Here is an 18,338-nt window from a genome sequence, read left to right as displayed (position 1 = left end):
GCATCTTCCGTAGCTTCGCTTTTCGATTGCTCTAGCACCTCTGCTGATGCTTCAAAGGTTGCATAAACATCGTGATATCTCGATTGAGCTTGCTTAGGCCGGAATTGTAAGAGCCGCTTCCGCTGTCGTTGATAGACCTTGGGATATTGATGCAATTGACAATGACCTTGAGCAATATATGCGCCCGCTTGAATCAATGCTAATGTATGCGATGCTAGAAGTTGAACAATTGTCTCAGCCTAATCATCGTAAGATAGCCATGATTGTTTGGAGATATTAGATGCTTTGAGGAGAAGCTCCTTTGCATCCTCATTTCCAAGACCTTCTAATGCTTCGAATTGCTCTGGACTATATCCCTTACATTCCGGAACACGTGATGTCATGAGAATCGCACCGTGAGTTCCAGATGGGAAATAAGCCTGATAATCAAAATTCGGATCATCAGCATTATCGAGGATAAGAAGCCAGTTTTGCTTGATAGTTGCAAGAACTTGAAGAGCATCTGAAACATTTTCGACCGAGCGTCCAAGCAACTTTGCAATGGCAATAAAGTTGCTTTCGGCAGTAGAAGCCATACCGACATCAACCCAGAATATTCCCCAGAATCTATTTGATCAGTTAGAATAATACGAAAAAAAAAAACATATAGATAAAATATACTCTTTTCGCATTTGATTTGCAATTTGTAAACAGATTTCACTCTTCCCTTGTCCGCCTAGCCCAGTGATAACGAACCTCTTTTGTTTATTGAGATCGGAAGTAGAATCGTAATGTATAGCTTCCTGTATTCGACGTAAGAGCTCATTACGTCCGGTGAATAGAGGATTGATAGTGCGGGGCACCATCCAATGCACATTTCCATAGCTCGCAGCGCCAACGTCTAGATAAAATATATTAGTGTTTTATCGTTATGGAAATAGGTTCAGTTATACCTTTTACGCGATGACGGTCAACTACAATCGAGAGTCCGTCTCTGATCATTCTTTGAATTTCAGGTAATAAAAGTGTAAAATTCTCATCGCCCTCTCCGCTGAACTTATTAAGCCCAGAATGGTCTGTGTTAAGGAATATCATCCTCTTTCCCAGAAGAGTAGCTGACTGTGAGCTCACGACCTGCACAATTTGTCAATCAAAGGAGACTTGTCAAAAGGTATAAAAGCAAACCTGTGTCTTTATTGGCCCTAACTCGGCATCTATCATCTCATAAAAGCAAACAAGATCCCAAGCGCTATAACTGCCCCAAAAGTCTCTCGATAGATCGTATAGGGTTGGACTATCTTTCTTCAATAACTCCAATAATGTAGTATCACGACGCAAGGCTTTGGCTAACCATGTTCCGAATAACGCTGCATCGCTTCCCTGGAAAGGGGCGCCGAGAAAGATGATACCTGCTACGGAGAGACGTAGATTAGTGAATTCTCGTTGATGAATCGCAATCACAAGTGCCTACCTATACTAGTAAGTAAGATATCTTAACGTATATATACAGCTTGATAGCAGCGTACCTGCTGAATAACGAGGCACCCAAGACTATGTCCAATAAGCACGAGTGGTCTTTTCTCTTCCTATATCTACTTTTCAGTATTTGAATCAATTAATTACTATACCTTCATTGATGCCATAGCTTACATCTGATTGCTGTCTGTGTTGGGATAAAATGTTCAGGAACTGCTCTGCGCATTGACGTAGGCTCGTCTTGACTGTGCCATCTCTCCAGTCTGATTTATAGCTATAGGTAGCGATCCGCGCATCTTGGAATAAAGGTACAAGTATATCCCGCGGCCACATAACCTCTGCTGTGCTATCTTCCCCACCTTTGCTTTGAAGTTTTCTGCCCTTCCAAAATTGCACCCTTGATCTTTTGGGTTTTTTAGTATTTGGCAATGGTATTTTCTTCACCCAGCTATAAAACGGATGTGCACCTAGACCTTGAACCATAATGATGCTGAGTGGGGTTAGCATCGTTTGACTTGATTTCTAAAGCAGCTTAGCTTACTCAACTACGGGTGCGGGTCCATCTTCATTCTTGCTGGACCAGATGTTTAATCCGCTGGATTTAACTGTCTCTTTAGTGCATGTCATTGCTGTATCGTGTTCTGTATCTGTCCGTGTCAAATTTACAGTGTATTATAGTCTGCTGTAGTGCGAGGTCGATAAGAAAAGTTGATTATGTTGCATCTTTATCATGTTCAGCATGTTCAGCCTGTACAACTGTATTCAGCCTCATTTTGCGTTACATCCGAATGTCTAACTCAGTTAGACGTTCACTCGTGATTTGGTAAAATGCTTAGTAATATAGATAAGCTCGTATCATTCTTGTGATTGGAAATACAAGAGAAAGTGGGATCATTGCAGGTATCTCTTCTTCGTAGCTCGAGAAAATCATTGCACGTACAAACTAAAACATCGTTGGAAATGTCCCCGCTCATCGTTCCTTTTACAATAAATAACGGAAATATCAACAATTTAATACTCGAAGATACCGAGCATATTAACACTATCGCTGAGGCCACAGCGACTCAGAAACATTATACAACAGAGTTTTCCCAACAGAAGCTCAACGATATCCATAGTCACCTATGGTCAGCGGGCAAAAAAGACAATATCAATGCCCTTCATCATCAAAAAGTCCTTTGCCGAGAAGTGATTCTCTCTGAACGGTCTGACCTCCATCTTGTTTGGTTTGACCGTATCATCTACGTCAAGCCACTGCCGATCTGCCTTCTCGACCACAACTTCATTGATGCTATTGTCCTTCCCGATGCCGACCTCTATAGCAATATCTTCGGCTTTCTGTACTCTTACACAATGCTCATTCAGCACACCTCTGATCTCTCTCTCGCCCATGAATTAGGTCTCATCCACAAAAAGATTGAGTGGAAATCGTGGAAAGAGTTTCGCACTACTTTTCATAATAACATCTTGTCCAATCGAGTTCCAAGAACGCTTATGAACAAACGCTTTGAATATGGTGAACTTCGACTCACGCGTCTGAATTATATATACAGACTCTCATTCCGCGGCTTGAAGTATTTTACCACGCATCGCGAGTACACAACTTATTTACAAGAGTACACCGCAGCGGGCATTACACTCTTCGCATTTGTGACAGTAGCGCTTACTGCAATGCAGGTGGTAGTCGGACTGAATGAAGTTTCGCAGGCGTTGATTGAAACATCGTATTGGTTTTCCATTGTAGTTTTATTTGTCGTAGCTATTTTTAGCGTAGCAGTCTCATTGATCTTTATTATTTTGTTTCTTGTTAATGCTACTTTAGCAATTAAAAATCTTTTTTCGTATAGCTGGGGTAATATTTGATCATAGTATATGGTTGGCAATGTAGATATTGTGCGCGTTGGTTGTGCTTATTGTCGGATTAAAAGGCTGGTGATAGCAGAGATGGTTAGAGGCAATTGTGTGGTATCGTTACTCGATGTATAAGGTTAATCAACGAAACAATATAAGAAATGATAGACTCGTTTGACTCACTTGTGAAATGCTGATGTGCGTACCTCGACGTATGGCAGCAGAAAACAGATAAATGAGAATATAAATTTGTAGGTGGGCACAAGAGCATTACAGCACTCACTATATTAGTGTTGGGAAACTCAGAGGGCTGAGCCTCACCAACGTCATTACAGTGATATTGTACGGTCTTGTCTCTGAGGGGAGTCTGTTCGCCCTAGCTGCGGCTCTTTTGATTTCTAGATCTGACATCTAATGCCAAGGTTCAATGTGCACGGACCATATAGGAAACCTAACACGAGTACCTTCATCACTGCAGCTTGTATATGAACTGATGAATCGTTAAGATGGTCTTGCAAGAATGGCACCAAACCTCGCAGATTCACAGCACGATCAAATTCGTGATATGGTTCTTAGTAAGTCGCTCACAACTGTTCAGATGGCTGACATAGCCGGCTGTAGCACGCGCTCGATTAAAGCAATCCGCTCCAACCTCCGTTATTTTGGTACAACCAAAGCTCCTTTAAATGGGGTTGGACGACCCCGATGCATCAGCCCTTCTACGTTGGAAGCTTTGCGCGAATATCTTCTCGGTAAGCCTGATCGGTATTTAGATGAGTTAGCTATTCTTTTGTGGGACGATTTCGATATTCTCGTTACAACAATGAGCATAAGTAGGGCGTTGGCTTCTATGGGTTGGTCAAAGAAGACGGCTCGCAGGGTGGCGAGAGAGCGGAATGCCGATCTGCGAGATCTATACCTTCATAACATATCAGCATTTCGCTCCTACCATCTTGTTTATGTGGACGAATCTGGATGTGACAAGCGGATCGGGTTTGGACGAACGGGTTGGTCTCCGGTTGGCGTGACGCCCGTCCAAATTGCTCAATTCCAGCGTGAGCAGCGATATCGGATCCTGCCTGCGCACACACAAGACGGTGTCATTCTCGCACGCGTTTTTCAGGGATTCACAGATAGTACTCTCTTTGAAGACTTCATCGAGCAACTCCTTCCACTCTGTGGTAGATGGCCAGAGCCAAATTCGGTTCTGGTTATGGATAATGCATCCTTCCATCATACCGAGAGGATCGAGCAGTTGTGTAATGAAGCTGAAGTGAAATTGGTATATTTGCCGCCATACTCACCAGATCTAAATCCAATTGAGGAGTTTTTTGCCGAGCTGAAAGCTTTTATCAAGCAAAGCTGGTCGAACTACGAAGAAAATCCCAAGCAAGGTTTTGATGCTTTTCTAGAGTGGTGTATTGATATTGTTGGGGGAAGGGTGCGTAGTGCGAGAGGCCATTTTAGGCATGCATGGTTGACGATTGAAGAGTTGTAAATGTATTTTGAGCTTTTTTATTGTCTGTTATTCATAAAATCTAGGACATAGCAATATAACATTATATAGTATAATTTAATTTAGAACTCAAACATTAACATAGTCAAGGCACTCGGTAAGTTGGCGCCTATAACTCCCTTGTATTCCAATCATTTCTCGGTCTCCGCACGTCTGTGCCTCTTCGCCCATTGGTCAATGTCATCAACGAACCGCCGGGCAATTCCTCCTTTGACACCTTTGTCAATGAAAAAAGTAGGATCTCGGTCCTCGTACACTTGTTCTAGGTCAAGACCATCTGCTAATGTGATATCACAAGCCTTTCGAAACTCTGCTTTGAGAATGTCGTCATTGACTTTCGATTGCTGCCAATGACTATAGTTCTTTACCGCTACATCTCGAGGGCCAGGGATATCGAGGCGAGTAACCGGAACCAAGGTCGGAGGTAAGTTCGAAGGCAGAGTTCTTGCAGGTGAGGTCTCAAGAGGCATTTGGTACGCATTTTGGAGTAGCACATTCGTGATATTAATGGGAGGAAAGCTTGCTGTGGACATATTGCTGGTTCTCTGGCGCCTTTCGAGCCACTGCTGCTCCTCGGCGTACAATTGCTCGCGAATACCTTCGGGTACATCTTCATGTTTCTGTAACTCATGTCCTTGTTCCACGTACCTAATAAGGTTTTTCAAATGATGCGTCTTGAATTTGTAATACTTTTTGCCAACAGGGTCCCGCCAGCAGTGAGGTCCCAAGTGACATGGCGACCCAGCACAGCGCATAAGGCTGTACACGTCTCGCCAAATAGATGACTGTCCGGAAGATTCTCGCTCTCCATCGAGTTGCTCAGCTCGTTCAGCGAGCATTTATGTGGTGATTGAAGAGCCCCTTTTATCTGTCTTTCTCGATGATGTGGCCAAGAGTTGACTGGTTTCTATATAATTGAATGAGAAATTTAATCTAAGCTTCTTACCTGCGCAGAACAATTCGGCCCACTTGATGAGCTGCCTCTCTATAACCCCCCAATCAATATCTGTATCATCAAATCGTTTTGTGAGATCCCGCTGGGAGCGTTCTGTAGCCGAAACCACAACTTTAGTATCCTCAGATTTGATAGGTCTGTTCTTAACCAGCTCTGCAACTCCTACAGTCGCCGCTGAGATCATCTCGACCGATGTCGCTGTACTTGAGAATTTTACCACGGACTATTATGTTGGATTCAAAGGGGCCGATTTCGACCTACCTTATGCCAAGTACCACAACCCCAATGTTGCAATGATCTCCGATGCTTTGGCCAATGGTCTAGCTGGCAGCCCATGGCCTAGCGCTTTTAGTAGGGCTCCATATCTATACCATTTGCTTTGATTCAATCGCTGACTACGACAGCCTACTCCGCTTGGGAAGCACACAAGTATCTTGAGCTACCTGGATACCTTCAGCTTGAGAATGGTTGGGCAATCAGTCCCAACGGGACGCTCATGATTACCGTCCGTAGCGAAATTCCAGAGGGTAAGAAATCTTTCAGGCACCCCTTATACAGCCTCTGCCTCAGACTGATATAATTGAATCAGTGACTGGAGACCAGTATGACTAGTGGTTTGGCTGGCACTCAGTTGAGACCCAGCGCTACAAGTTGTGGAACCCTGTCGCTCACCAGTACTCTTACCGTACGCCGTACAGTGAGAACTGGTCTAATGAGACTTACGCTGAACGCTGCATTGGAGCAACTTCGTATATTGACGAATACGTCGGCAACGATGCGGCTAAGCTTAATATTGAGTTTGTGGATCCTAGTTCGATGGGTTTCAATACGACTGCTTGGCCTGAGCTGGATATTGAGACCATTGTCATTGGAAAGGTTCTGATTGGAGGTGAGTAAAGTTGCAATATTATTCATAAATCTTGTCGTGTCGCTGAAAATCTATAATATTAACATATTGGTTACTCTAGACTATTCCGTAGACGAATTCGATGGCATTTCGTACCTAATGCACCAAGTTCGCCGCATGCCTAACGGTTACCGCGAGCTCCGTTCTCGTTTCTTTCTTGACTCGAACAATCACGTTAACGCTCAACTGGGCCATGATCCCGCTGTCCACTGCAATGTCGAAATGACACGTAAGTTTGAAGTATTCTACTGGATTGGACGATGAGTTGACAAGCTGTGACAGATTTAGGAAAATTCCTTCCCGCTAGGGTCTTTGAGGAGTTTAAGGATACCAAATGAACACATTTGGATATTGAATAGCTCACAAGCCACAAAAAGCCGCTATTTTCCATTAATAGGACTATTTGCTACGGCAATGTTAATTTTTTTTAACTGTCTGTTCATTTTAGCAGCAATAGCGGGCGAAGAATGACAATTGGCACATCATAACGTCGTGTTACTGATATTTCTATTCGTTTACAACTTTAGACTCTAACGTCTGTCCGTGTGTAGCGAGACGCACCCTATCACGAGACGAATCTATAGTTTTGGAATTATAAATTTTTTCTTAGTGAATCTATGAAGTAGTTATTAATATACTATTTTCTGTAGCTATTTGTTCTTAAAAAATCATTTAGTAATAAAAAAAAGACTGTAGTTGATTATGGATTCGTAGAAGCAAACGAAGTGGAAAAGTACTGATGTATTATGTAATCATATATCTATATAGCAGGTCATTTTCATATTTGCAGATTCATAAAACCCCTTCTGATTGGTCATAAGTAATTTGCCGACGCTAGGGCAGGGTTGTTCCGGTCGATGAGGAAGATTGAAACTTCAATTCAGTACACAACCTTAAAAGAAAAGAGAATTAGAAAAGAAAAGAGAATTATAAGATTTTAAGGTTTTAAGGTTTTAAAGTTTAATTACATTTCTAATATCTTTATATATGCTAGAAGTAAGAGATTAATAAAGTTTATAAATTATTATTATTATTATTATTATTATTTATGATTAAGTCTCGAGCGTAGCGAGGATCGGGGGCTTGGGGGCTGGCCCCTATAAAGATTAAAGAATCAAAATTAAAAATTTATATATCTCAAAAATAAGAAAGAAAAAAAAAAAACTTATATGAATCCACAGTCTGAAAAATTCTTTTTCCCCGACGGCTAGTACTATCGATCATTTTAATAATACCATCTATCACCGCTTCGGCTCTTCTCCCCTGCTTAATTGCGATTATTAAAGTCTATTTAAAATTCGGAGCACCTAGAAAAAGATTCTATATCCAAAAAATATAACTCCAAGTTTTGAAGATACCTAAAGAGGAAAATAATGTAATCCGGGAGTTATTCTGATGTAAGGAGACGGCCTTATATTTTGGTGCTTAGTAATATATCAGGCGAGTTATAAATCTACTAAGTTCACTCCCGATCTCACTATATTTTACTTAGCCACGATTATCAGGTCTTGGCATATATAGTGTATAATAGCCACGTGTGTGGCGTAAGTGCAGGTTTTTAGAACATTCTATCAGCAGGTGGCAGCACGTTGGTACCTAAACGCTAGAGCGCTGTCTCTCATTTCCTTCTATATCATTATTGCTATGGCGGAATAATATGGATGGAGCTAGTCAAGTTTTTGTATGAGGTGTACTTTCTGGTGTGCCTAGATTATATCATACTCTTGTATATTATGACAATATCCTTTATTCTATATTCTGTTATTGTGTTTGTGGAAGACTTTCGATGAAAGAAAAAACGTGAGGCTAATAATATTTCAAACTATATGAAGAAGATGTTGTTGTTAAGTATTTGTTACAAATGTTCGATCTTGGGTAATCGATATAAATGAAGTTTATTTCTTTTATAGCTTTTAAAGTTATCCACTATCGATCTATCATTGATAGACTTTTCAAGCCTTTCAATCGGAATTGAACAAAGGCTCTAGAGGAACGCTCTTCAGAACTCACAGTATAAAGAGTTAAAGCGTTGGATTGGAACCGTTACGAGAAAAACATTTAACGTAGTTTATCAGCATGTGGCCCATATCAGCATGTGGCCCACTTCGAAAATCACCTAAATCAAGCTTTCTAAAATATTCATATTTTAATAACTAATCAATATTTCTTGAAAACAAAAGCGTATTTAATAATATCAAAAATTCAAATATTCAAAAATCTAGTTTTTACTTTTATATTTTTATTATATCAGAAAAAGAAGTGAAATTGCCACGATTTTCGTTACAAAAAAATCATTTTTATAATAACTATTATATAAAATTAGATTTTTAAAAATTGATTAGAAATTCTTATTATTTATATGAATAATTATAATATTTTTTTGAAAAAATAAAATTATATTAATAAATAAAGAAAGTGCACGGTTACGCACAGACGAATTTTGTATGTATTTTGAGATGGGCCACATGCTGATAAACTACGTTATAGGAAGATTAACGTGGTTTATCAGCATGTGGGCCATATCACTATGTGGGCCACTCCTTTTTACATACAAAATTCGTCTGTGCGTAACCGTGCACTTTCTTCATTTAATAATATAATTTTATAAAATTTGAAAATTTGAAAATTTAATTATAGAAAAATTACAAAATTTAAATCATTTATTGGGAATTGTAATTATTAAAGTAATTATTATAGAAATAATATTTTTGTAACGAAAATCGTGACAATTTTCACTTTTTCTGGAATATAATAGAAATTTTCATTTGAAAATTAAACTACTTAGAAACTAATTTTTTATTATTATTTAACACTCTTTTTCTCTTCAAAATAATGATTAGTTATTAAAATAAGAATATTGAAAAAGGCCTAATTTTGGTGTTTTCAGATGGCCCACATAGTGATATGGCCCACATGCTGATAAACCACGTTATACACTAGTTTGAAATGATAAAAGATGTGTCGGGATAGGGATCATGTGACCGTGCTAGCGCTTGCGCTAGTGCCTTTCGGCACTACAGCAATACGTTTCGTAGTCCTACCTATAGCTAGGTAGCTTTTAGAACCTGAAGCAATATTACAACAGTGTGAACCATAGTACTATATTGACTTCACCATCCCCATGGTGATACCAACAGTAATGATAGTAAGTATCTAAATCTTATGATTATCTAGCTAACGAGTATCCATCGAAGCAATTGGACCACGTTTTTTATTTTTAAATGGCAATATGTGTGCTCCGATTTTGGATACATTGATTCCAAGATCAGCCTAGAGTGGTTCGAATGTATATTCGATTCCGAAACTAAAGAAGAAGCTAATAAGAAACCACGTGTCTTGATCTACAACGGCTTTGGAACACACAAGACCCTCGAAATCTTAGAGTTCTGTTTCAAGAACAATATTCTTTTATACCGTTTCTCCTGTTATACCTCCCACAAGCTCCAGCCTTGTGATATAACAGTGTTTGCTCCACTCAAAACAGCTTATCGCGATTAGGTTGATTGACTCGAATAAGAAGGTATAAATACAACTGGTAAGGAGTACTTCACCTCTCTATATAGCCCCGCAAGGGAAAGAGTGTTCACACTAAAGAATATCAAAACTGGCTTCGCCGTAAATGGTTTGTTCCTGTTCAATCCAGATAGGGTGCTCAGAAGTATGCCCGCCCCTTTAGCTGAACCAGCTATGCTAAGAGCCGATGAGGTGAAGGTAGTGTCTTGTCGGCAAGATATAGAACCACAAACGTTTGTAACGCTAGTGTCAGTAGAAGCCTTTATTTCATTGCAAAACCTGAATATCCAATACGATGCTCATACGATGGATGAAACGAGTAAACAAAATCTGGCAAAGCACTTACAAAAATATACCAAAGCTCTCCAAACATTCTCTACTAAAAGCATTCTGCAGGATAACCGAATTCAATTTCTGACCACAATTAATAACGAAGCTAAAGTTCAACAATCAACAAGATCATTGGTACTAGAAAAAGTAAAAGTTATAAACTATAAGGATCTTAAGAAAGTATAAGCAACGTGTGCCGTAAAAGAGTCTACCCAAACAGCCAAAGGCAAGGAAAAACGTGGTCGGAAGTGTAAGAGTAGTACGCCAGAAGTAGGTGAAGAGAACATAGATATGGCGAAGTATAGTCGGAAACGCAAAAACGCTGTACAAGATCCGCCTAAGCCGGTCAATAAGGTGACACAAGTATTATTGATAGCCTCAATAGTACAGATAAGCAAGATACCGATCGCGGAAGATAAGATTGTACCAGAAACATACAGAGCCCCAGTAGCGCGGATGTATTAGCGGAGGAAGAAACTGCCGTATGATATAATAATAAAGTTGATAGACTTGATCCTTGGTTGAGGCAAGCTCGTGCTAGCTTCGAGACTTGTTACTATAAAGTAGAGTTGATATTAATCTGCATTTGTTTCTGATATAATGGGTTGTACCAGCCTTTTGTGTCATGATTCTGCCGTTATGCCCTGCAATGGCCGTTGCTTGCCATCATTATGCCCGCTATTGTGCCCGCTGTCGTTGTGCCCTTGTTATATTATCTTGGGTAGTGTTGCCTCTTGTCGCCGAGCACGCCGAGCACACCACTGTCTTGCCATGTTGTCATCGTTTGAGCTGCTCTCAACGTCTTTGCTAGGTCATCGCGGGCAGGCGCGCTGATATCGTGCTCCTCTTGGCACTCTTGCGACCCTTATAATTCCGTCATCAGGTCATCATAGAATTCGTTGGCGATCTGTCCACCTCTGCAGAGGCGGAATTCCCCTTGGTTCCAGGGCTGAATATCGAAGAGGCTTGTCTTTCTATAATAAAGTGATAAGCTGTGAGGATACTGTTGAGGCATAAGTGAAAGCATGGTGTAAAGGATATCATACTGTTCATTGGAAGTGAAATCAGTGTCGCTTTTCATCTTTACCAGCACCGACCAGCAGCTCGGCCAAAATCGGCTGATAGCTTAGTAAGCTTCTACAATACAATTGGTAACTATCGGAGTAAGTTGAGTTACTAAATACAATGAAGATTTGAGTTGAGCACGAAGCTCCTATATACTAAGGAAATCCATCTGATTATATAGACCTTCGTTCTCGGGAGCCCGAGGAGCCCTTAGGATCTGTCCGCTCCGGGAGCCCTAGGAGCGCTCAGAATCCAACCGCTCCTCCGGGTCCTGTGACCCTAAGCATAGGGCTCTACTGTAATTGGTCGTCCAATCTCTGAGCCTAAGGTCCCCATGGTCACATGTTCTGCACTGGTCGTAACAATCTACTAGGCGAAATAAGCCTTGATAATCAGTCACAGGTTTACTATAGCATATAATGTTTAACTGAATTGTGTGATAAATAGAGCTCTATATGACTTAGTAAAATCCTTAGAATTTAATACTATAGAAGAAAGAGGATCGAAAGGCCTTAAGTACTTAAATACACAGAATAGATCATGTGCTAGTCACGTGTATCCATAGCTTACGTGGCGTCGCAACAAGTTAAGTATTGTTTAGTAAGCAGTTCTAAAAATAAACATCACCAGATTACTAAAGTGCATTCTTCCTCAACCAGTATAGCTCAAAACATCCTTCCAGTTAATATTGTTATGATTTATTCGTTACTGTAATCAAATTCTTATATGCTCTAAATTATGCACTCTAGAATAATCATTTGCTGTACTGAATCTCGACGTCTAAATTGTGGCATTGTGACTACGGATTGCTTAAGCCACAATTCGAAGGCAGGCTCTAGTTACGCTGCGCCACGAAATGCATCACATGCTACAGGCATCCCCACCGCGCGAAGGGCTACTCTACGTTCAATAATCTCATCCTACACTTCATCCTGGTATAGAATTGTGATTTCTCGACGTTGGATAATCTTATCCTACACTCCATTCTGGTCTGAAATTGTGATTTTGATCTCACGTCAACTTCCTCAGACACGTGAAATCTCTAGCCGTTCGAAATTATGCGTCTTTTAGAGATGAAAAGCCCGGGCGAATTCAGCCTGATCCATGTTGCCACCCATGATACCCTTCCCTACGCAATCCTTTCACACACTTGGACAGATCAAGAGGTCACATATCAAGATCTAATAAGTGGTACTGGGAAAAGCAAGTCTGACTACGAAAAGATCAAGTTTTGTGGAGAACAAGCGGCTAAAGATGGCCTTCGATATTTCTGGGTGGACACTTGTTGTATTGACAAGTCGAATCTTACTGAGCTTTCGGAGGCTATTAATTCTATGTTCCGCTGGTATCGAAATGCGAAGAAATGCTATGTATATCTCACGGATGTATCGACCTCTGGCGATGACGTATATGTCCAAGCAAACCAGAGCACGTGGGAAGTAGCCTTTCGGAGTAGTAGATGGTTTACTAGAGGCTGGACACTTCAAGAACTTATTGCTCCAGCGGAAGTCGAATTCTTCTCTCGAGAGCGCAAGCTACTTGGTGACAAAAGGTCACTCGAAAAGCCAATTTATGAGATTACCCGAATTCCATTTCAGGCTCTGCGAGGGGATCCTTTCTCTGATTTTAGTATCGCTGAGCGGAAAAGATGGGTAGCACAACGCCAGACAACCAAAGAAGAAGACCTGGTTTACTGCCTGTTAGGCCTCTGCGAGGTGTCTATGCCACCAATCTATGGCGAGGGAAAGGAGGCCGCACTGAAAAGGCTCGAAATGACAGTCAAGGGGTTCTCCACTAACGAGAGCGAGGCGAAAGATCTTAAAGGTACGGCAGATCTAACCTGATTTGACTATACTAAACGCTATTCTATAGATAATACCGCTTCGTTTATTGTCCCATTCGACAGAAATCTCAACTTTACCGGTCGTGGAACGAAGCTTACCGAGGTGGAAGCAAAACTATTTACAGGAGGTCGAGTGACAAAAGTTGCCATCACAGGGCTCGGGGGAATAGGCAAGACCCAGCTGTTGCTTGAGCTTGTCTACCGAATAAGGGATAGATATAAGGATTGCTTAGTGATCTGGATACCCGCAACCAATACAGAAAGTCTTCATCAAGCATATCGAGAAGTTGCCCGCCAACTCAAGATCCCCGGCTCGGACGAGGATAAGGCCGATGCAAAGAAACTCGTGCAAGATTACCTGAGCAAAGAAAGCGCAGGCCGGTGGCTCTTAGTTTTCGATAATGCTGACGATGTCAATATGTGGATCACCGTATCTAGGTCAGGATCTGGCCGTCTAATCGACTGCCTCCCACGAAGTGAGCAAGGATGTATCGTCTTCACAACGCGCGACAGGAAGACTGCCGTTAAGCTTGCACACCAAAATATCGTAGAGGTACCGGAGATGGGCGAAGACGTAGCGATACAGCTGCTCCAGAAGTGTTTAGTTGATCCAGATCTGGTTAAGAATAGACCAGATACAACGGCCCTACTAAAAGAGCTCACATACCTTCCGCTTGCTATTGTTCAGGCAGCAGCATATATTAACGAGAATGGGATTGCGTTCGCGGATTATCTATCCCTCCTTGTAGAGCAAGAAGAGGATGTTATTGATCTCCTTAGCGAGGAGTTTGAAGACGACGGGAGATACGATAATATAAAGAACCCCGTGGCTACGACGTGGCTCATCTCGTTTGAACAGATACGGTATCGCGACCCTCTTGCAGCCGACTACCTATCGTTTATGGCGTGTATAGACCCCAAGGATATTCCCCAGTCTCTTCTTCCGGCAGGAAGGTCTCGAAAAAAAGAGATAGATGCAATTGGGACACTTGACGCTTACTCGTTTATTATTAAGCGAGTAGCAGACCAAGCTCTTAATCTTCACCGACTAGTGCATCTCGCAACGAGAAATTGGCTTCAGCAAAATGATTTGATCACCCAGTGGACCGAAAGGGCGATTATACGATTAGAGGAAGTATTCCCAGACGATGACCACCAAAATAGAACTGCATGGAGGACGTATTTGCCACATGTATGTTATGCGCTAATGTCTGATGAAGCTGGCAAAGATGGAGAAACCCGGATTGCTCTGTCGCGGAGATTTGGGGAGTGTCTCCTTAGTGATGGACGATATAATGAGGCTGAGGCACCGTTTGTGGAAGTAATGGAGAGGCACAAGAGTGTTTTCGGACAGGAGCATCCTTTCACACTGACCAGCATGGCCAACTTGGCTTCGACATTTTGGAATCAGGGACGCTGGAAGGAGGCCGAAGACTTGGAGGTGCAAGTGATGGAGACGAGTTTGAAGGTGTTAGGGCAGGAGCATCCTTCCACGCTGACCAGCATGGCCAACTTGGCTTCGACATTTTGGAATCAGGGACGCTGGAAGGAGGCCGAAGACTTGGACGTGCAAGTGATGGAGACGAGTTTGAAGGTGTTAGGGCAGGAGCATCCTTTCACGCTGACCAGCATAGCCAACTTGGCTTCGACATACCGGAATCAGGGACGCTGGAAGGAGGCCGAAGACTTGGAGGTGCAAGTGATGGAGACGAGAAAGAGGGTGTTAGGGCAGGAGCATCCAGACACACTGATCAGTATGGCCAACTTGGCTTCGACATTTTGGAATCAGGGACGCTGGAAGGAGGCCGAAGACTTGGACGTGCAAGTGATGGAGACGAGAAAGAGGGTGTTAGGGCAGGAGCATCCTTCCACGCTGACCAGCATAGCCAACTTGGCTTCGACATACCGGAATCAGGGACGCTGGAAGGAGGCCGAAGACTTGGAGGTGCAAGTGATGGAGACGAGAAAGAGGGTGTTAGGGCAGGAGCATCCTTCCACGCTGACCAGCATGGCCAACTTGGCTTCGACATACCGGAATCAGGGACGCTGGAAGGAGGCCGAAGACTTGGACGTGCAAGTGATGGAGACGAGTTTGAAGGTGTTAGGGCAGGAGCATCCAGACACACTGACCAGCATAGCCAACTTGGCTTCGACATTTTGGAATCAGGGACGCTGGAAGGAGGCCGAAGACTTGGAGGTGCAAGTGATGGAGACGAGAAAGAGGGTGTTAGGGCAGGAGCATCCTTCCACGCTGACCAGCATGGCCAACTTGGCTTCGACATACCGGAATCAGGGACGCTGGAAGGAGGCCGAAGACTTGAACATATACGTGATGGAGACGAGTTTGAAGGTGTTAGGGCAGGAGCATCCAAACACACTGACCAGCATAGCCAACTTGGCTTCGACATACCGGAATCAGGGACGCTGGAAGGAGGCCGAAGACTTGGAGGTGCAAGTGATGGAGACGAGTTTGAAGGTGTTAGGGCAGGAGCATCCTTCCACGCTGACCAGCATGGCCAACTTGGCTTCGACATACCGGAATCAGGGACGCTGGAAGGAGGCCGAAGACTTGAACATATACGTGATGGAGACGAGTTTGAAGGTGTTAGGGCAGGAGCATCCAAACACACTGACCAGCATAGCCAACTTGGCTTCGACATACCGGAATCAGGGACGCTGGAAGGAGGCCGAAGACTTGGAGGTGCAAGTGATGGAGACGAGAAAGAGGGTGTTAGGGCAGGAGCATCCAGACACACTGATCAGTATGGCCAACTTGGCTTCGACATTTTGGAATCAGGGACGCTGGAAGGAGGCCGAAGACTTGGACGTGCAAGTGATGGAGACGAGAAAGAGGGTGTTAGGGCAGGAGCATCCTTCCACGCTGACCAGCATAGCCAACTTGGCTTCGACATACCGGAATCAGGGACGCTGGAAGGAGGCCGAAGACTTGGAGGTGCAAGTGATGGAGACGAGAAAGAGGGTGTTAGGGCAGGAGCATCCTTCCACGCTGACCAGCATGGCCAACTTGGCTTCGACATACCGGAATCAGGGACGCTGGAAGGAGGCCGAAGACTTGGACGTGCAAGTGATGGAGACGAGTTTGAAGGTGTTAGGGCAGGAGCATCCAGACACACTGACCAGCATAGCCAACTTGGCTTCGACATACCGGAATCAGGGACGCTGGAAGGAGGCCGAAGACTTGGAGGTGCAAGTGATGGAGACGAGTTTGAAGGTGTTAGGGCAGGAGCATCCTTCCACGCTGACCAGCATGGCCAACTTGGCTTCGACATACCGGAATCAGGGACGCTGGAAGGAGGCCGAAGACTTGGAGGTGCAAGTGATGGAGACGAGTTTGAAGGTGTTAGGGCAGGAGCATCCTTCCACGCTGACCAGCATGGCCAACTTGGCTTCGACATACCGGAATCAGGGACGCTGGAAGGAGGCCGAAGACTTGAACATATACGTGATGGAGACGAGTTTGAAGGTGTTAGGGCAGGAGCATCCAAACACACTGACCAGCATAGCCAACTTGGCTTCGACATACCGGAATCAGGGACGCTGGAAGGAGGCCGAAGACTTGGAGGTGCAAGTGATGGAGACGAGAAAGAGGGTGTTAGGGCAGGAGCATCCTTCCACGCTGACCAGCATGGCCAACTTGGCTTCGACATACCGGAATCAGGGACGCTGGAAGGAGGCCGAAGACTTGGAGGTGCAAGTGATGGAGACGAGTTTGAGAGTGTTAGGGCAGGAGCATCCAGACACGCTGACCAGCATGAATAATCTTGCCCTCACATGGAAGGGACTTGGCCGAGATGAAGAGGCCCTTAATCTTATGGAAGAATGTGTATTATTACTGACTAGGATTATAGGTACTAATCACCCTAATACATTGTCTTCCCGTGCAATATTACTTGAATGGCAGATAAATGAACTAGAGATTGATCCTTAGTAGAAAGAGAATAATATAACTTTACCTAATTATCAGATAAATAGAGCAGTTATCTCTTTGAAGCCAACAACAATAAAAAATGTTCATATTCAGACTTCGTAATGTATTCTTCACACTATTTCTCTTAATTTAGCAATATATTTATCTCGAAATTCATCCAATTTTGCTGGTCTGTCTCGGCACACAGGGTGTCTCGCTACGCAGGGTTGGACATTATCTGGTTTCTATTGAATTATACATAAATTAAACAAGCTAGCTAAAGGGTATATAATAGATGTTACAGCGCCCTTCGATGTTGTGCCAGATATATTAGAATCTACTGTAGATCCTACGATATCGTATAACTAATTGTTAGAGCAATCTGTATCATACGAATTCTGATCTATATGGAAATTCAAAAAAAGAAGTTCTTCTAGAGGGTTGTGTTAAAACAATAGAATCACGATGGATGGCAGTGACTGTTATACGATAGTCAGATAGTAGTTAAAGAATATTTATACTATTTCTAATAATCTAGTTATTTGATATGGTTAAAATATATAGCAATATATGTCATAAATCTCTTTCTAACTCTCTTTCTAACTCTCTTTCTAACTCTCTTTCTAACTCTCTTTCTTATTCTCTTTCTTATTCTCTTTCTTATTCTCTTCTCTTATTATCTTCTCTTATTCTCTTTTCTAATTCCCTTTCTAATTCTCTTCCTAATTCTCTTCCTAATTCTCTTCCTAATTCTCTTCCTAATTCTCTTCCTAATTCTCTTCCTAATTCTCTTCCTAATTCTCTTCCTAATTCTCTTTCTAATTCTCGCTTACATAACCTGACTGCTTACTAATCAAGAATATTGAGATTTCGACCTGATGACTGGTTAGATTTATAGTGAGATATCTACAAGTTATTGATATATAACTTTACAATTAGAGCTTAGAAAGTAATAAGAATAATATATTTGAAAAG

At 42.5% G+C, this 18,338-nt stretch overlaps 7 protein-coding genes across 7 annotated transcripts; 5 read left to right on the top strand and 2 right to left on the bottom strand.

The window, feature by feature from the left end:
* Positions 1 to 10: 10 nt before the first annotated feature.
* On the bottom strand, positions 11 to 2,225 carry BCIN_04g00720 (hypothetical protein). Its single transcript, XM_024692332.1, has 7 exons — positions 1,997 to 2,225; positions 1,630 to 1,945; positions 1,506 to 1,565; positions 1,165 to 1,446; positions 933 to 1,113; positions 661 to 880; positions 11 to 606 (listed from the first exon to the last, which is right to left on the bottom strand). The coding sequence occupies exons 1-7, from the start codon at positions 2,080 to 2,082 to the stop codon at positions 240 to 242; spliced, it is 1,512 nt and encodes a 503-aa protein (XP_024548107.1). The 5' UTR covers positions 2,083 to 2,225; the 3' UTR covers positions 11 to 239.
* Positions 2,226 to 2,368: 143 nt separating this feature from the next.
* Positions 2,369 to 3,581, top strand: BCIN_04g00710 (hypothetical protein). Its single transcript, XM_024692331.1, has one exon. The coding sequence runs from the start codon at positions 2,416 to 2,418 to the stop codon at positions 3,316 to 3,318; it is 903 nt and encodes a 300-aa protein (XP_024548106.1). The 5' UTR covers positions 2,369 to 2,415; the 3' UTR covers positions 3,319 to 3,581.
* Positions 3,582 to 3,780: 199 nt separating this feature from the next.
* Positions 3,781 to 4,894, top strand: BCIN_04g00700 (hypothetical protein). The gene has a single exon (XM_001554383.2). It carries the CDS (start codon positions 3,827 to 3,829, stop codon positions 4,802 to 4,804), a length of 978 nt encoding a protein of 325 aa, XP_001554433.1. The 5' UTR covers positions 3,781 to 3,826; the 3' UTR covers positions 4,805 to 4,894.
* Positions 4,895 to 4,925: 31 nt separating this feature from the next.
* BCIN_04g00690 (hypothetical protein) lies at positions 4,926 to 5,701 on the bottom strand. The gene has a single exon (XM_024692330.1). The coding sequence runs from the start codon at positions 5,659 to 5,661 to the stop codon at positions 4,954 to 4,956; it is 708 nt and encodes a 235-aa protein (XP_024548105.1). The 5' UTR covers positions 5,662 to 5,701; the 3' UTR covers positions 4,926 to 4,953.
* A 19-nt stretch (positions 5,702 to 5,720) lies between these two features.
* BCIN_04g00680 (hypothetical protein) lies at positions 5,721 to 7,166 on the top strand. Its single transcript, XM_024692329.1, has 6 exons — positions 5,721 to 6,128; positions 6,182 to 6,304; positions 6,367 to 6,379; positions 6,476 to 6,666; positions 6,746 to 6,913; positions 6,967 to 7,166. The coding sequence occupies exons 1-6, from the start codon at positions 5,795 to 5,797 to the stop codon at positions 7,020 to 7,022; spliced, it is 885 nt and encodes a 294-aa protein (XP_024548104.1). The 5' UTR covers positions 5,721 to 5,794; the 3' UTR covers positions 7,023 to 7,166.
* A 2,606-nt stretch (positions 7,167 to 9,772) lies between these two features.
* BCIN_04g00670 (hypothetical protein) lies at positions 9,773 to 11,774 on the top strand. Its single transcript, XM_024692328.1, has one exon. It carries the CDS (start codon positions 10,345 to 10,347, stop codon positions 10,711 to 10,713), a length of 369 nt encoding a protein of 122 aa, XP_024548103.1. The 5' UTR covers positions 9,773 to 10,344; the 3' UTR covers positions 10,714 to 11,774.
* Positions 11,775 to 12,273: 499 nt separating this feature from the next.
* Positions 12,274 to 17,470, top strand: BCIN_04g00660 (hypothetical protein). The gene is made up of 2 exons (XM_024692327.1): positions 12,274 to 13,416; positions 13,465 to 17,470. Exons 1-2 carry the CDS (start codon positions 12,651 to 12,653, stop codon positions 17,382 to 17,384), a joined length of 4,686 nt encoding a protein of 1,561 aa, XP_024548102.1. The 5' UTR covers positions 12,274 to 12,650; the 3' UTR covers positions 17,385 to 17,470.
* The last annotated feature ends 868 nt before the right edge of the window (positions 17,471 to 18,338 follow it).

Source organism: Botrytis cinerea, chromosome 4 (assembly GCF_000143535.2).
Source record: "Botrytis cinerea B05.10 chromosome 4, complete sequence".
Classification (NCBI taxonomy): domain Eukaryota; kingdom Fungi; phylum Ascomycota; class Leotiomycetes; order Helotiales; family Sclerotiniaceae; genus Botrytis; species Botrytis cinerea.
This window is presented reverse-complemented; position numbering and strand designations above follow the sequence as displayed.

Bases quoted from the DNA above. Each gene is read 5' to 3' on its own strand.
- BCIN_04g00720 (XM_024692332.1), bottom strand. From the start codon at position 2,082: ATGACATGCACTAAAGAGACAGTTAAATCCAGCGGATTAAACATCTGG. The intron at 1,114-1,164 runs GTTTGCTTTTAT...CAAATTGTGCAG, and splicing joins TAGGGCCAATAAAGACACAG to GTCGTGAGCTCACAGTCAGC. The intron at 607-660 runs GTATATTTTATC...CTGATCAAATAG, and splicing joins GCAAATCAAATGCGAAAAGA to ATTCTGGGGAATATTCTGGG.
- BCIN_04g00710 (XM_024692331.1), top strand. From the start codon at position 2,416: ATGTCCCCGCTCATCGTTCCTTTTACAATAAATAACGGAAATATCAAC.
- BCIN_04g00700 (XM_001554383.2), top strand. From the start codon at position 3,827: ATGGCACCAAACCTCGCAGATTCACAGCACGATCAAATTCGTGATATG.
- BCIN_04g00690 (XM_024692330.1), bottom strand. From the start codon at position 5,661: ATGCTCGCTGAACGAGCTGAGCAACTCGATGGAGAGCGAGAATCTTCC.
- BCIN_04g00680 (XM_024692329.1), top strand. From the start codon at position 5,795: ATGAGCTGCCTCTCTATAACCCCCCAATCAATATCTGTATCATCAAAT. The intron at 6,129-6,181 runs GTAGGGCTCCAT...TGACTACGACAG, and splicing joins CCCATGGCCTAGCGCTTTTA to CCTACTCCGCTTGGGAAGCA. The intron at 6,667-6,745 runs GTGAGTAAAGTT...TGGTTACTCTAG, and splicing joins TGGAAAGGTTCTGATTGGAG to ACTATTCCGTAGACGAATTC.
- BCIN_04g00670 (XM_024692328.1), top strand. From the start codon at position 10,345: ATGCCCGCCCCTTTAGCTGAACCAGCTATGCTAAGAGCCGATGAGGTG.
- BCIN_04g00660 (XM_024692327.1), top strand. From the start codon at position 12,651: ATGCGTCTTTTAGAGATGAAAAGCCCGGGCGAATTCAGCCTGATCCAT. The intron at 13,417-13,464 runs GTACGGCAGATC...GCTATTCTATAG, and splicing joins CGAGGCGAAAGATCTTAAAG to ATAATACCGCTTCGTTTATT.